At 38.5% G+C, this 18,032-nt stretch overlaps 2 protein-coding genes across 2 annotated transcripts; both read left to right on the forward strand.

Annotated features, from left to right (window-relative positions):
- The first annotated feature begins 15,287 nt into the window (after positions 1 to 15,287).
- LOC136282302 (uncharacterized) lies at positions 15,288 to 15,776 on the forward strand. The gene has a single exon (XM_066169781.1). It carries the CDS (start codon positions 15,288 to 15,290, stop codon positions 15,774 to 15,776), a length of 489 nt encoding a protein of 162 aa, XP_066025878.1.
- On the forward strand, positions 15,774 to 17,607 carry LOC136280345 (uncharacterized). Its single transcript, XM_066165359.1, is given in 1 exon segment — positions 15,774 to 17,607. A coding segment is annotated over 1 exon segment (1,050 nt). The 5' UTR covers positions 15,774 to 15,901; the 3' UTR covers positions 16,952 to 17,607.
- The last annotated feature ends 425 nt before the right edge of the window (positions 17,608 to 18,032 follow it).

The following is an 18,032-nucleotide window of genomic DNA, read 5'->3' on the forward strand; positions in this document are numbered from 1 at the left end:
TAGCTGCTAACTATGGCTTTTAAATACAGGCGTTTAGTTAACTTATAAAACTCTCTAAAGAAATCTACGAAAGTTAGACGACACGCGTCAGAGAATAAAGAAGTTTTACTACTGTTCGTAAAGTGCTTCTCACTACTTTAGTTTTAAAACATTGCTAAAAAAATTGAATATGTCCTGAGAGGAATGCCCTGAGTGTTTAAACTTAACGAATGGAAGCTTCACTGTGGTAGCATCCTTCCTTGCAGGGCTCTCCCTCAAATGCAACAGCACCTGTGGGATCTGTCATAAGTGGAAGCCATGTCTCAGCAGTCATGCCCATACGCACCTCTCAGATCACTTCCCAAAACTCAACTGGACTCCTGAATTCTACCTCACCTACAATTCACAGCATAGCACTTCGCGTGTCGTTGGTTTTGAATGATCTATATTCTAGCCTTCTTGATATTGACGTTGACTTCAACAAGATTCTGAAGACTAAGTGCAGAAAAGAGTAACAGCCTATCTCACCATAGACTCTCTATGGCTCAGTTGTAGAGAGTGGATCCAAAGGTCTGGGCGGGTTCAATTTATCATGGTACCTAATATATTTGAAATGATTTTCTCCTTTAAATGAATAAATTTACAGAATTGATCTCCGATGTTGCATTTAGTGGAATTGGTAAATTCAACTTAGGTCTAAAAGTGAAGCGTAAACTTAAGTAGTCGAATGCAGAAGGCATTCATACAAGTGTTCCAGCTTTACTTGTAGTTGCATTTGCGTTTATTTCTTTCAATGGAAAAATATCAGTTCTTAGTTTCAAATCTTAGAAGCAATATCAATAAAAATTCGGCAAAGAACGGTTAGAGGCTAAGATTGACAAAGTAATCTGACAAACTGCTTTCAATGGAGACCTGCGTCTCTCGTTAGCAGGGTCTACCTTCAGGTGGGAATGATCTGAATAGGAATACGAAGGGACTGTGAGTATTGTACCATATCGTGCATAGTGGGTACTATTTCTGAATCAGAAATTGATGTAATTTACATTATATCACTGAGTTGTAAACCTTTTGGCTTATTACACAGATATGGTTTCACAGTTGTTATGTTAATGTTAAAAATTTAAAGTGCGTGTTTACATGTTCATAGACCAACTTGTAAATAACAGTGATTACGGGCACAAGTGTTGTTGAGAGAATTCAACAATTTTCCAATCAAATAAATGCACTTGTAATCCTATCACTCAACTCATTTTTTGTGTTGCTATAGAATCAGAGGTAAAACGATCGTGAATCTCTTTCCTAAATTGGTCCCTTCTGTTCAAGTCCAAACTTCCGTTCAGTCAAACTGGTGGATAAATAACATGAAAGAAATGATAGATATCTGCAACTGAATCAGAACCGAAGCCCTGTAATATTTCCTACTTTACATAATTGATAACATCGAACTATATCTATGACAATTTGTATTTACAAAATGAATTTAATTTCTCAGTTCAAAACTTTTCTCCTTTTCACCACCCCAAGTTAAATCCGATTAAGAATATGAGTCGAAGTCTGTCCCTTCCGGAGTAATCGTTTGCTTCCAAAATAGATGCTTTTCTAACGTGAAAAAACCGCCGCCATCTCGATTTGTTGATATCATACACAACTGAATATACTGTTGTTCCAACAAGCCCTATATCGACTCAGTTCGACCACGTAAACCATCAGTTTTCTGTGTTGTACTTACCGTAAATTTCCCTCTACCACGATAGTCCTCTACTTCTTCTCTGCCAAATAATAAAATTCCCCCTATCTATGCTTCCTTGTTTGCCTAATGGCATGTCAAGAGACATCAGTTGTATAAATATTCCACGGGAGCTCCCCAGAGAGATCATTTGTTTCCTTCCCTACTGTTTCGAGGTAGTGAATTTAAATGAATATTTAAGATTTTCCTTTAAAATGAAATCGATGTGTTGATTGATATTTTTAAGAAATACGTTTAAATCGTGTTGGGTTTGACGCCTCCGACCAAATCAATTTGAAATTTTCTTATTTCGGTCTTCAGCACTGAGATAGACAGGTGCATCGTATTCGAGGAAAAATCTTTCCGAGAAAAGTTATGCATTTTTCGTGACAATAATATTCTTCCCAGCTCCCTTGGTAACGCAAATCTGACGCATGTCTAATGAAACATGTTCCTTTTGTTAATTTAAAGATATTTTTTCTTTTTCCATTTTTGCAACAACAGATAGCTTTAATCGCAGCAGAATTTGTTCCGCCTCAAAAAAACATCGTGGTTATAACTTCAAAATTAAATTTCCCAGTGTCTTTTTAAAGCTGCTGAGGTATTCATGTGTTTACATGTGCTTGGGCATTTGGAGGGTTTAACAATTTTCATCTAGCACTCTATCTCTGAAGAGAAATAATTACTTTGTATTGCAAGTTTATCTATTTTATCGCCCGATTCTTTACCAAACATGCCAACTAAAAAACCTTTGTTTTGCTATTTTATATCATAATTTATTTTTGGTCCTGATGTAGCACGCCTACAAAATGAAGTAGTAATTGATTCCGGACAATTATAGCAAGGACGGGAAATGTTTTTGTTGGGGCAGGTGGACAAAGAGGTTATAGATACTGGAGGTGCCAGAGCAATTTCGACCAGAATTCCTTCGGTTTCAGTTCTCGTAAACTTGTCATAGGTAAATATGTCCGAGGAGAAGTATAGAAAGCTACTGAAGATAAAAAAAGATTACTTATTGAAATTGAATATGTATATGAAAATGTCAGAAAATATTTCACATTTATTTTTCCCTTTGTTTATATGAATATTTTACCGGCGAAAGAAAAGAGGATGCAAGTCTAACAACGATACCACTCTTACAAAGATTCTCATCATACTTCTGGACCAGTTTTAGTCCAAAATAAATCAGTTTGTTTAAACTCTCTATCTCTTTCTCCTTCTCCTCTCGTTATTTCACTGTCTCTCTCTTTCTCTTACTTTCTCTCTGTGTTAAGTTTTAATTTTCCTAGAGGTATCTTTATTATAACATTTTCTTTGACTGATTTCAAATAAGATCTTACGAGATCGCTCTTTTTGTAAAATAAGCAAAAATAAAAACGACACTGAAAGTATATGTCGTGTCAGTTTGATTCCAGGTTGGAGAAAAAGAAACAGTAGCTTCAGAAAATTCCCCATATAAATATTTTAGGAAAAATATAAGCGCTTCTTCGCCCTACTCGTACGGCGTCAGCAACGTAACCTGATGTACCCATGCAGCAGGTGTAACGGATATAGAGTTTGCACACGGGACAATCCTCGCGATTTTTCCCGCCCTGCTGCTAAATCTGAAAACATGAATCACATTTTTTTTCTTTAAGAGAGCCAACATTTTTCTCTGGATCCCAATTCACAAAGTTTAAGATATAGATTATTGGAGTTCAGAAAGACCGTCGGCTAAGTTCTGTCAAATGAAGGGTAAGATTTAAAACTATTTCTGAATTCCCTTTTCCAGTATTTTCGTTGAAAAGGATTCCATGCTGAGTCAGTTATTAGACTTTGAGTGATATTATACAGTAGAAATTTTTTTTAAATATTCCAGAATGGGTTAAATTTTTAAATTCCCATTATTTTTTTTTACAGTTTCGTTTAATACTATTCCTTGGTATAACCATGCAGCTCAGTTGAACAAGAAAGAAAGTTTCGTTATTGTATATTTGTATTTAATTAACGGTACCTATGTTTCTGTTTCCTAGTGATTACTGCAGTAAATTTTCCCGTTTGCTGTATCTTGACAATAGCGACATGTTTTCCAGTTAAACGTCCGTGCCAAGAGGACGCCGATGCTCGCGTTCTACTCTCAAACGCTTTAATTCTCTCTAAATTTCTGGCGAATGAAATCACTGAGCTCAGCAGCACGATTGTAAGTTTTGCCTAGCACATTCAGTTACATCTTTTCATAACTCTCATGATGTCTGGATTTTCAATTGAAACACACTGATATTTAAAAAAACAAAGAAACAGTGATCCGTTTCTCAGTTTTTGTATGATAGGTAGTTTGTTCTAATTACGCTGATTTGCCTTAAAGGAAAGAAACTGGCCAACAGACCGTTACAATGAATCCAATGTAGACTTCATCGTACATCTCGGAAGGTTCAATAAAACAGCACATACGGTAAACACTTATGTAGCAGTCTCTCACTTACTTTTTTGTCCTTCAGAGTTGCTTTGTAGGTCAGTGAACGCTATTGTCATGCATGAAGATATCTTTCGATATAGTGGTTACGATAATTTATTGTAGGCGACTTTGCTAATGAACTTAATTAACTGAATAACTTAAGAATATCAAGTAAGGCATCCTCATAAAAGGTATAGAATTAATTATGCCGTTTTGTTAACAAATCTTAATGATTTTTCTTATTTTTCAGCCTAAGGAAATCCTCAGAGTAAACTTTCGTATATTGAAAACCTTTATGGCAGCGATGAAATATTTCATGAAACAACTGAAACGCGTCAAAGGGGCCGAAAGACTGGTTACCAACGAACTTAGGTCTATGAAAAATCACACCAAGGCACTCATAAATCATCTGCAAAAAATCGTCAAAATCATTGTAAGTGTTTTTTTGTATTTCTGTGGAATGCTCCATCATACATACATCCTCTTTCTCAAACTAAAGGGTAGCTACATTTCGACTGGTATTCTAAACTTGTTTTATTGTAATTAAATCAGCAGCAAGGACGAGGGAACAACAATACACCGCAAGGTACCCAACGGGGGAATGGCACTGTCAACAAACCATGGAATCGTCCTCCAGCAACACAAACCACTCAAGATGTACTGCTACACACCAAACTTATGTTGGACGAATTTTATGGACAAGTAGAAACACTCATAACTGATTTAATGGAAATAACTTGTAATTAAGATCTGCAGGAAAAACCAAATCCGAGTAGGACGAAAAGTAAAAGAAATAATTGTAACGTCAAGTGGGTACTTCCTATGGAAGATAACGATATATACCGTTTTATTAAATTAATATGTCAAAAAGTAAATCGGAAAGATGATGATGTAATTAAATCCCACGTAAATAATAATCAGTCAGTGTTATTTCATTTTAGTGAGAAAACAAGGTGTAATTTTAATGAATTAAAGTTATCTGAGACAAAGAAAAGAAGATTAGATTTGTTGTGTTTCCTTCTCATCTCCCCTTATCCTGAATCAATACACACATGGAATTGGCTTTGATTATTGGTTGGGTAAAAATCAAAACTTTCAGAGATGTTCCGGAGGTTACGAAGTTACGGAGAACTTTTTCCTGCTTAAAAAAATCGTTGCCAATTGTAGAGTGTTCACCAGACGATTAGTAATCTTCGTCGTCGTAAATTTGTAATACAGTGCACATTAACAATTTTTTTTGCGTCACTGTCACATCTCCCATCAAAGGCAATCTAAACCCAGGCCTAATAATAACTTTATCCATCTCTGATTTGAAAAAGTTAACGACCATATTCATTTTGCAGGCAAAATCATTATCATTTGCGCAAAAATCTTTTCCTTAATTGAGCTTAAAAAAGTTTCTACGTCACGCGTCACTAATCAAGTTATTTCGTAATTAATATTCAACCCGATTAGTACTTTGAGGCTATAGCGAATTGTTACAAAACACCATCCAAAAGATGATATTACAAAAAAAAAAAAAATTAAGGATGCCGTGCGTTTTGAAAATTTGTAAAAGGTGATAACTGTAGCAATACCAACGTTGAATTTTTTGGTATAATTACGAGAAAATTCTTTGGCAAGTGCATGTCAATTCATGCACGCCAGGGTTCTATTGCGATTTGTAATCCCTCAACCGAACATGTTTACGGGGAATATAACTATTAAAAAATTAACCTAAGTTACATTTTCACTCCATCACAAAACAAATGCCTCTTACTGGAGGCCTGGAAAAGACGCAAAATAAAGCCAGTAGTCATGGTTACAAAGAAATTTTGAACTTCCTTTCCCAGCTTGTTAGCGCTTAAAGTAGGATACACGATTCAATTGTGAATAACAGGTTTGTAAACTGGGGACAATATTCTCGTTTTTCGGGAACCAATTCAGAACGTGTTTAAACAGTTTAATCTTGATATTCATAATGATGAAAGGTTTGAATATATTTGAATATCAACGAGAACTAATGTACACTGACAACTTTTTTTATCACTCATATAAATAGGACATTGGTGGCCTACTTCATTTGATCTAAAGGAATGTGTTCATGAATCAGATTTACGTCATATTTTTTGAAATAGTAATGAAAAATTCGTAAGTTCTTCCCGATTAGAAAATTTTAAAAAGTCAAAAATTTTAATCTGTACTGATAACTAAGAATATTATAATGATCATAAAACTTTCTTGATTTTAAAACAGGACCTATCATTAGTATTTTTGTTATACACGTCATCATTTCCATGGGTACTAGTTTGCTTCCTATTCAGACGACCCAAACGTTGCGATGCCAGAGATCACTGTTAGAAGCCTTACTTACGTTTCTCATGCTATCAGACGGAATCTCTGTTCTCCTCAGAAACATGTTATGTGTTAACAGCTTCATTATCTTTCTTAGTCCTGTAATGTTGCATCCGCAGACCTTTATTTGTATTTTTTTTTAAATCTACTGAATTGATCCCCTCTGTTTTTTCAGTCTTCGAGAAGGTCACTGAACTCCTTTAACGTCCATTTTGTTGGTCCAACTCAGAAACTTTCGTAAAGGTATCTTTATATCCATACATCAAGATTTCCATATCTAGATGTTATGCGTTAATTTGGATATGATTCGATTCATTTTTATGGAAAGCATTTAGTTTAAGTGTAAGCTTTATCAAGTAATAAGTAAACCGGATAATTTGTTTTTTTTAATATACAGCTTCATTGTATGAGGAACAGAAATTTCTTGTTTTATGTTTTCACAATTCTACCTGAAAACAAAAACCTACTGAAAGGCAATTTTATGGATATGGAGGTTTTCCGGTTTAAAATACACAGACCTTTCTCATTGTGACATTTATTAGCCTTTCATCAACCCTGAGTTGTTAATTTGTTAAATCGCCCGAATTAGGATTTTTATTCTCTTCAGTCACGGCAAGGGCTTGAAGAAAACATCCGTGTAACGAGGAATTCCACAAAACAACTAAGCCATCTGCGACTTGGTGGGAAACCGGTAATAAGGAAGGAAATGAATCGTATTAAACATATGGCAAACGCAGTTGTATAGCAACATTTGCCAAAGATTTTGAACGAAATGAAGCAAAGGGTTTAGAAAAAACTCGGGATGGAGGAATATATACGAGACCATCGTCTTCTAATAAGCAATTGAGGGAATTTGATTATAGAAAAGAATGGGTGATTCCGTGGGATGCATTGGCTACTGGGCGTAGCATTGGGAGAAATTGTGCAGTTACAGTAAACTATGATTAGTCAGTTGGATCAACGGAAGAAATCACTGTAAAAAATCTTAGTGTTGAGGAAACCGTGACTGTGTTTATACTTGAAAATAGCGAAGAGTGGCAGCTTAAAAACCTTTGGATTTTTCTGAAGCAACTTGGAACTCGATCTACTGATCTCCTTGTATTTCTCATCGTTTGTTTCAATCTTGCGGAGAGCAACGGCTCGGTAATATAAAAACAATTTCCATTTCCGCCGTCAACGGCTTCTCTCCTTTGAGGACACATATTTTCAGCCGCCTTAATTTGTCTATCCAAAACTGTAACAGGTACGAAAAACAGGCTATCCACACTTAAATACAACTAATAAGACTTTACTGAGTTACTTCCTAGAGATTTGTAGTTAATTGGTGATATTTCGATACCATTTCGCGATGTCAATTTCACAATAGACCTTACGCAAGGTGAAAAGTTAATCGGTAGATTTTATTACATAGTTCATGGTGAATCACACAAAAAACGTACCCTTGCCTCGTATCAACATTACCTAAATCCATTTGTGATAAAATGGCGGCGAAAAAGCGACGATCTCTCACCAAAATCGTGTGCTTTTACGTCGAAACATCCCTGGCGTAAACACGAGGATTCGGTTACCTTCACCCCTTTAATTGCTAAGAGATTACTGAAATTTGTATTTTGGGGACTTTAGAGTCAAAAAGGGAGTACTAGCATCTCAAGATAAATCAGCTAAATACAGCGCCGAGATAATTTTGCATCAGTAGTGGAGGGGGGTGGGAGGGACTACTTGTTAGTGGGAAAAACAAAAATATCACGATTGTCGTGAACGATAACAAAATATTTTATTCAAACTTTTTTTCCTAATGAATTCATGTCCGTAGAGAATTTCCTCTGACCTCTTGTGCAATCCTTAGGAATTCAAGCTTGCGGTGTACCTACCGAAAAATAGAAAATGTTAACTGATTTGAAGAGAACATAACACAAAATTTACCATAATTATATGCATGCAGCATGGTCCGTTTGGAATCAGTTCTCCTTCGTATCTCTCGCAAGTAGTTCCACTCCTTGTGTTCCAGTCTCCCAGGGGAAATCCAATTTCGGGCAGAATGTGTTATGTTCGAAAGGGGGTAAGTTTCTAAAGAAACTGTGGTGCTGCGTCGGTGAGAGAGTATAGTAGGTAATTTAGCGTTAACAAATGAATTGAAAACGTAAATTGGCCACCGTAAAGGGTAAAAAAGCTGACTTTTCGAGCGTTAGTCCTTCGTCAGAGCTCTGACGGAAGGGCTAACGCTCGAAACGTCAGCTTTTTTACCCTTCACGGTGGCCAATTCACGTTTTCAACTCAGTTGTTAACACTAAATTACCTGTGTTATGTTCTGCTTGTCAAAGCCATCCCACACTGTTGCTCGGAATTCATAGGAATCACATAACGCCTACAGAGTATATCAAACAGAAATAAATTCATCAACATGCATACCTTGAAAGATCTTACAGCTTTCTAGGTGGAAGAAGTAATGTATACTTGACTCTCTTTACAGTCGCGAATTACATGTTTTCGGTCAGTCTCCAGCTCAAACATTTATCTATAAGTTGATGAAAAAATAATCCAAAATAATTAAAAGATTACGAGATTTTGAAAACCTGGTTTTAAGAGTAGTTAATAAATACCAAAAGATGTTATAAGTATATTTATCATAAAAATTACAACTTCCTCGATTGTGATTGGTTTAAAAAAGTACTAGGTTATAGGGTAGTTTAGTATTATCGACTGAATTGATAACGTAAATTGGCCACCGTAAAGAGTTTCAAAGCTAACGTTTCAAGCGTTAGTCCTTCGTCAGAGCGAAAGACGAAGGGCTAAAGCTCACTAAAGACGTCAGCTTTGAAACTCTTTACGGTAGCCAATTTACGTTATCAATTCAGTTGATAATACTAAGATACGAAGGTACTAATAAAGTAGAACCTCGATTTAGCGAACCTCCATATAATGAAGTCTTCGGTATAACGAACGTACTCTTCAGCCTAGCCAAAGTTACATTAAAATGGATGGGACAGAACCACGATATAACGAAAACATTCCAGAAGCTTAAACGTATAATTTACCTCGATATAACGAAGAAATGTCATCACGTGACAATTAAAATTGTTAAAAAACTAAACTGGTGAGCAGCACTCTGCGAACAGTAGTTCTAAAACTTCTTTATTCTCCAGCGCGTTTCGTTTAACTGTCGTCGACTATTTTAGGGAGTTTTACAAGGTAACACTAAACTAAAACCATGGTCCCCGAATATTTTTCTCATTCGGCTTAAAAAAATTGCAAAATTTTTCACAACTTTGTGCGTTCTTGTTCTTAAGTTCAGCCAAGCCTATAAGGTCACTGGCCCCCGCAATAGCCGCCAACTGTGGCCTTTACAAATATTGGTACTCAGTGTTAACTCGTAAACCTCCTTGAAGAAGTCTACGACAGTTAGAAGAAACGCGCCTGACAATACAAAAGTTTTACAACTATTGTTCTCAGAGTGCTGCTCACTAGTTTGGTTTTTCAAATTTTTTCTTCAAAATAATTCTCCAAATAAACGCGAAAGCACTAAATGTTATTTACAGTAATCGTTGCGATCCCAGAATGCTATGTAGCGCAACGTCACACCAGAAAAAAAGCAATTATTAAGCATATCTCGGTATAACGAACATTTTGGTTGTTCCGCAAATTCGTTAAATCGAGGTTTTCGATATAACGAGCCCCCGTTAAAACGAACCAATTTCCCCAGCCCCTTGGTACTTCGTCAAATCGACGTTTAACTGTAAAGTAGCTAAGGATACCAAGCTGTTAATATGGAGCTACTAACACAGGAACCACTAATACGAAGCTACTTATACAAAGCGACTAATACAGGGCTACTAATTAGAAGCTACCGATACCGAGCCACGGATAAAGGATCTACTCGAACATAGCCACTAACGCAGAGCTAGTGATAGTGAGCTACTCATACTCCGTTAATCATACGGAGCTACTGATATGGATCTAGTGATACGGAGTTTCTGATACAGAGCTGTTGATACAGAACTACTGATACAGGACATACTGATACGGCGCCACGGATACAGAGCTACCAATAGGGAGCTACTATTACAGATGTGCTGATACCGTGCTACTAATGCAGAGCTTCTGATACACGGGCTACTGATACTGAACTACTAATGAGAAACTACCGATACCGAGCTACAAATACAGGAGGTACTCATACAAAGCCTCTAATAACGAGCTACTAATACGGAGCTTCTAACAAGTAGCTACTGATACGGAGTTACTCATACGAAACTACTGATAAAAGGGTACTAAAACGGAGCACCTAATAATTTGGAGCTCCTTTTACCGAAGCTCCTGATACAAAAAGCTACTGATGTGGAGCTGCTAATATGAAGCTATTGATAAGGAGCTACTGATACACAGTTACTGATACGCAGCTACTGATAAGAAGCTACTTCAACGAAGCTACTATTATGAAGCTATAAATAAGGCTCTTACTGATATGTACCGTTACGAAAGAACTGATGCACAGCTACTAATACAGAGCTACTCTCACAGAGCTAGTATTGTAGTACTTAGTAACAAAAGATCTATTGATAAGGAACAGCCGATACAGACCTACCGACAGGAAGCTACTTATATCCAGCCACTAACACAAAGATTGTGTTCCGGAGGTATCGATATGGAGCTACTGGTACACGGAAAATGATATGGGGCTATAGATATCGAGATACTAACAGGGAGCTGCTGATACAAGGCTATTAGATACGGAGCTACTGCACAGAGCTACTGATACGGAGCTACCGATACAGAGTTTCTAATACGAAGCTACCGTTATAGAGCAACGTTATAGAGCAACTGATACAGAGCAACTGATACGAAGCAACTGATACGGAGTTACTAATACAGAGCAACTGATACGGAGCAACTGATACAGAGCAACTGATACGGAGCTACTTACACGGAACAATGATAAGTAGTTACTAATACAGAGCTATCGATACAGGAGCCTCTAAAACAGAGTTACTGATACGGAAAAATCTATGCGAAGCTAATAATATTGAGCTACAACTACAAGCACAGAGCTACTTATTACAAGCCACTAAAAAGAAGCTACTGATATAGAGTTACTAAAACAGATACTGATGACGGAGCTTCTGCTACAAAGTTATTCATTTCAAGCTACTAAAAAGGAACCAATGATACGAATCTACTAAAAAAAGCTACCTATTTGTAACTGCCAATACAGGTGCTACTGATACGGAGCTACTAATACAGGTGCTACTGATACGGAGCTACTAATACAGGTGCTACTAATACAGAGGAACCGATACGGTGCTACTAACACGAGTAACTAATATGGAGCTACTGATCCGTAGTTGGCGATAGGAGAGCTACTAATATAGAGCTGCAGATAACGAGCAACAAATATGGAGCTAATGATACAGAGCTTCCGATTCAAAGTCACTGATATGGAGCTACTCTAATAGAGATACTTGTATGGCGCTTTTGGTAAAGGAGTCACTGATATACGGCTACTGATACACAGCTACTATTACGGAGTTACCAGAATGGAGCTGCTGATAAGGACCTTCTGATACAGAGCTTATGATACGGAACCACTAAGACGGAGTAACTGATTAGAGGCTACTGATATAGAGTTACTAAAATGGAGTTATTGATAAGGAGCTACTGATACCGAGTTACATATGCCAAGCTATGCCAGAACTGCTGAAACAGAGAATCTAGAGCTACTGTTACGGAGTTACAACTCTAGTCTAACTCTGGAGCTACTGGATTTACTGAAAAGGAGTGAAAAATACGAAGCTACTAAAACGGAGTTTGTAAAACCAAGCTATCGATATGGAACTACTCATACATGTACAGGAGCTAGTGATAAGGAGCTACTGATACAGAGCTACCAGCACTGAGCTACTGATAAGGAAATACTGACTCCGAGCTATGACGGAGATGCTGATAGAGAGCAACTGATGCAGATTCACTGATACGCAGATACTAATACCGAGCTACTAATACGGAGCTACTGATTAGGAGAAGCCTTTTAAAGCACCAAGCTAATTTTGAGAGGGTGCTTGATAGGATTTCCACAGAAGGGTTAAAGCTGCAACTTCACAAAATTTAATGCCTGTTCATGCAGCCCACACTCACATACTGTGGGTATGTTATCACCGGGGACAGTATCCATCTTATGGCAGCAAAGGTAAATGCAATCAAGAATCCCCCAGAGCCAAAGAATGTTGGTCAGTTATGTGCACATGACAGGACGGAAAACGCGTGCACTGTAAGTACCTCCCGTTGTCCCATACAAAGCCTTAGAAAACTTTTCTAAGGCTTTGTATGGGCTTTTTTTCTGGAGTATCTGGTAGCTCTCCAGGTTGCTTCAATATGCTTACCGCAAGGCGTCATAATCTCGTCACTTTGTGACAGAAATGCCGTTTAACTGAAAGTGAACCAGAACACCAACAGACCTATACATGTCTCAATTTTCCGATGAGGGAATGCTAGGCATCCATGACACGTCATCGCTTGTCAAACTTTGTCAGTGAACATGACATCCACTTACGTAATTGGCACAGGATATACTACTACCGATGAAGGAATAATAAATAAATCTGATCAGAAGTCTGTGGCAGGTCGGGTCATATTGAAACGCGTGGAAAATGCATTTTACATTTAAAAAAACTTTATACTTAGAGGATTTCAACTGCTTTTTTTTTTCTGGTAGTCCTTGCATAAACCTTGTACCCTGTTTCGTCCACATTAATTCTTCGTAGTTGTACATTCACTGCGAACAAAGCTTTCCGGTTAATTTTTGTCGTTTTATCGCAATGAGATAGGCCGCTGTCCACTAGAATTTTCTACAACATTATATCGGTATGGGCACAAACTCAGCCACAGGGAATTGAGTACCGAAGGCGATCGCCAACAAAAAGCGCACGCTTGGCGCGCGCTTGGCAAAGTAATCATGCCACGACGATCTCGGGAAAGTACAATCGAAGAAAAACGCAGAATGCGAAATCAAAGGAGGAAACGTAAACGATTGTCAAGGACAGCTAGGGAAAGGGAGAACAGAGAAATGAGAACACAAAAGGAAAGAGATGCATATTCTTAGCGCGAATGTATTATGGCAAATGGAAAGCATTAGTCGAACAGAATAAAAAGACTCTGGACAAAACCAAGGTAGGTACTCGGTTAGCGTCAAAATAGAATAAAATAGGTATAAAAAAATGAGCAGTTGGTTACAAAAAACGATATCACCGATCTGAAGCTGAACGTAATCAAACTAGCATTGTCTTGCATTGTACAAAACGTCCTGGGGTTGACTTCAACATAAACTCATAGGGGGAGGGGAGAGTGTAGCCCTCAAAATTTGTCTCCTTTTTATGATGAAATGAAAAAAAAACTACAATCATTTTCGTAAAATTAGGCAAAGAATCCCCATTTGAAATTGCCACATTCTGAAATGATTTAGCGGGAATTCATTCATTTCTGTTTGCCAAGCAGACAGGCAAAACTTTCGTCTGAAAAGGACAGTCATTGAGCTTTGAGCATTTTCCCTTCCATCTTGCCATGTAGTGTTGATCTTGCCCTACCAAGGTTACCACAGATCAAAAAATGGCCAGGGATAGAAATTTCAAGGTCAGGGAAAAGTCAGGGAAATTAAAGTTTTTACACCACTGAGTTTCATTCCATGCTGGAAGAAATATTTCAGATGATCTCAGCAATTTTTTAATGAAGAAGAGGAGACTGGACATTTTATATCCATTTCATCAGGGAAATTTTATTTTTATCATGGATAGGTCAGTACCTTAATAGTCAGAGAATTTTGGAAAGTTCTGTTTGTGGCAACCATGCCTACCCTCTGTGTATCTCTATCTATCTCTAGTTAAGTCTAAAATGAATACTTAAAATACTTGGGGTTGTTTAGGATACAAGGAGAGACTTAAAGAAGGCAAATGAGCCACAGTTTATTATATGAAAGGGATAAAGTTTACCAATCAATCTATTAACATAGGAATTACAATTTCCTCGATTGTGATTAGTTTTAAAAACTCCTATTTTCCACTAATTCACTTGCCAAGTTGTTGTTGGACAGTTCAATAAGCCAAATACATTCAAAGTTGTAGTTTAAGTCAACCAATCACATTCAAAGTTGTGGTTTAAATCAATCAATCACAACCTTGGTTTCAATCACCATAGAAACAGTGTAAAGATTCCTAAATTGAGGCTTTCTTCAAAACGGAGAATTGGTTTCCCTTGAGCAACGACAATATTTAAGTGTTCTTTTTAATTTGGAAATTGTAATTTTTATTATTAATTGGTAAAAGGACTTTGTGTCATTCGTTTCGGTCTGTAATCACACTCGTGATAAACAAATTGTACTCCCACTATGTAGTCGTCTGATTTTGTTATCACTCATATGATTACAGACCAAAGACTACTCAGTCCTATTACCACTTATTACACAATCTAGCATGTGAATCTTATTAAGCTGACCAGCTTCACTTTTCCTCTGTTTATTACTTTATTCCAGATTAGAGACAGGAATACAAAATCAGGACCACCCAGTTGCAAATTTGCCACTGTTAATTTAATTGATCCATGGAGCTTCAACCAATCAGTGAAAAGGAATTAATACTAGGACAGGGTTCATATGGCCGGTGCATTTTAAAATCTTTCAAAAGATTAAACGTTCTTGTGGTAGAAAAACAATGTCTGATGCAAAGCACTAAAGAGATGGTAAAGGAGGCACAAATCATGTAGACTCTCACACACAAAAACATTTCTGCAATAATAGGAATCCAGCTTGAAAGAGAGCCTATATCTCTAGTGATGGAGTTCCAAGGGGAAGAAAATACATCCACAACAGTCAGTAAACCATTGTATTGCAAAGAATCCAATGGTATATTAAGGAAAGTTAACAGTTCACTGACAAGCAAAGACTGGCTGATCATTTGTCATGATATCACAGATGCTCTCGCTCACATTCACTCCAAAGGCTTTCTTCATTGTGGTCTCAAATCAAACAATGTTCTCGTAACTGATAAACATGGCCAAATTATAGACTTTCGAAAGGCCTGTGACAGTTCATTTCCCCCTGCAAAGAAGTACACTTTTCACTATAGGCGCATTGCTACTGAAGTTCTGAATGGCACCCATTGTAGCAAAGCCAGTGATGTTTATTCCCTTGGCCAAATCCTGCATGAAGTAGCTACAAAGCAAGAAATTCCAATGTTACTTGTCAATGCTCAAAAATGCTTGGACCACAAGGGGACCAACAACAACAAGAGAAGGCTGATCCTAGCAAGCGGGGAGTTTTAAGCAAAGTGGCAAGGATCTATGACCCACTGGGACTGGCCTCTCCCATCTCATTGGGGGGTAAGCTCCTCTACCGTGACGTGTGTGACGCCAAGCTAAACTGGGATGCAAAGCTACCAAGAGAGTTGATGCAGAGTTGGACCCGATGGGAGGAGCAACTTCCTGAGCAGCTTACAGTCCCAAGGTCCTTAGCAGCCTATCAAGAGGACATTCAATCAATCGAGTTGCACGCCTTTGGTGATGCCAGTGGTAAGGGCGTGGCCGCAGCTGTGTATGCTGTAGTCGTTCAAGAGTCAGGCGTCAATCAGGGACTTGTGGTAGCGAGAGCGAGACTCTCCAAAAGGGGACTGACGATCCCTCGGCCAGAATTGGTGTCTGGACATATGGCGGTGAATCTCTTGGCAAACGTGGCTTCAGCCCTGGATGGATTTCCCATAATGGAAAAGTACTGCTGGCTCGACAGCACCGTTGCCCTGCACTGGATCAGATCCCCAGGCACATATTAGTAGTTTGTTAGCAACAGAGTTGAGAAAATACAAGCACATTCAGAAGTGACCTGGCGGCACGTAGGGACCTCGGAGAACCCTGCTGACCCTGGAAGCTGTGGTGGAGAAGTGCTAAACCATCCCTCTTGGTGCAATGGACCGAAGTGGTTGAACAACAAAGCGTGCTGGCCTCCAGATATTGTGACCAAGGCATCGGATGAATCAATGGCAGAAGTGAAAGCAACGCGAGAAGTCTTTGCTGTGGCGATAGCAACTACAGACGAACTAGACATCCTCCTTGAGAAGTTTACCTACTGGAAGACGATGAAAATCTGTGCGTGGATGATGCGGTTTGTCCACAACGTTCGTTCAAAGACAATAGGAAGACTAAAGGGACCGCTGACCACTGAAGAAACTAACAAAGCGAAAATCTTTTGGGTGAAAAGAGTCCAGATGAGAGCCACAGTGGATAAGCATTATCAAGAAGATTGGTTGCAACTGAATCTACAACCAAACCAAGACGGCATATTGGAATGTCGAGGGAGAATTCAAGGGCATTTTCCGGTGTATTTGCCCCATAGTCAGCACTTTACAGAGAAGCTCGTAACACAAGTTCATCTTGGAACGCTCCACGGGGGAGTTGTCAGTACCATGGCAAAGGTTCAAGAGCTGTACTGGGTTCCGTGCCTATGAAGATTGGCCAGAAGAATAGTGAAGAGTTGCCACGGCTGTCGGCGGTTTCAAGCACAAGCGTTTTCATCCCCTCCCCAAGGAGACCTCCCAAGGGATCGGACTGAAGGTCAAACACCCTTTCAAGTCGTCGGCGTCAATTACGCGGGACCGTTGAAGTACCGTAAGAACACAAAGACAGAAGGAAAGGCATACGTGTTGCTGTACGCCTGTAGCCTGACAAGAGCTTTGTTCTTGGATTTGCTGCCCAACTTGGAAACTAAAGAATTCCTTGCGAGTTTTAAGTGCTTCATCGCCCGACGCGGGAGACCGCAAAAGGTGTATTCAGACAATGGAAGAACCTTTGTTGGTGCCGCCCAGTGGATCAAACAAGTGATGCAAGATGAAAAGTTTCAGAATTTCCTGGCCTACCAAGGGATCAAGTGGCAGTTCAATTTGAGTTGTGCGCCTTGGTGGGGAGGGCAATTCGAGAGGATGGTGGGACTCGTCAAGAGAGCTTTTTACAAGTGTATTGGAAATGGCCTACTGTCCTGGGCTGAACTTCAAGAGGTACTATTGGACATAGAAGTGGCACTCAACAATAGACCACTGAGTTATGTGGATGAAGACATTCAGTTACCCATTCTGACCCCGAGTTCCTTCCTGTACGGTCAACCCAACATGTTTGATGGAAGTATACAACAGTTCAATGAGTTCAGTAAGGGTGTCTGTAGAGTGGTTATTTGGAGATATCATAGAATATTTCAAGTTCATAGATTTCAAAAAGAATCTCAAGATAGGAATGAGCAACATTGGAAAGATGTACATTGTTTGTGCACTTCTGCAAAATGCTTTGAGTTGCTTGTATGGCGACAATACTGCAACATTTTTTTACCTTGAGCCTCCCACCCTGCAAGACTATTTTGCATAGCTGATGTGTTGAAGAAAAGAGAACTCTATCTTCTTATGAAAATTTATAATTTGAAACAGTTATGATATGCAATAACTTGGACGTTACCTTATGAAATTTGAGGAGCAGCCCCTCCCAATTAGCTGATTAAAAAAAAATGCATATAAACCTATCATGGTCGAAGGTTGTTGGGTG

This window comes from Pocillopora verrucosa, chromosome 1 (genome assembly GCF_036669915.1).
Source record: "Pocillopora verrucosa isolate sample1 chromosome 1, ASM3666991v2, whole genome shotgun sequence".
Taxonomy (NCBI): Eukaryota; Metazoa; Cnidaria; class Anthozoa; order Scleractinia; family Pocilloporidae; genus Pocillopora; species Pocillopora verrucosa.

What these genes read in the sequence shown, in the direction of transcription:
- LOC136282302 (XM_066169781.1), top strand. Translation starts at nt 15,288, where the DNA reads ATGGAGTTCCAAGGGGAAGAAAATACATCCACAACAGTCAGTAAACCA.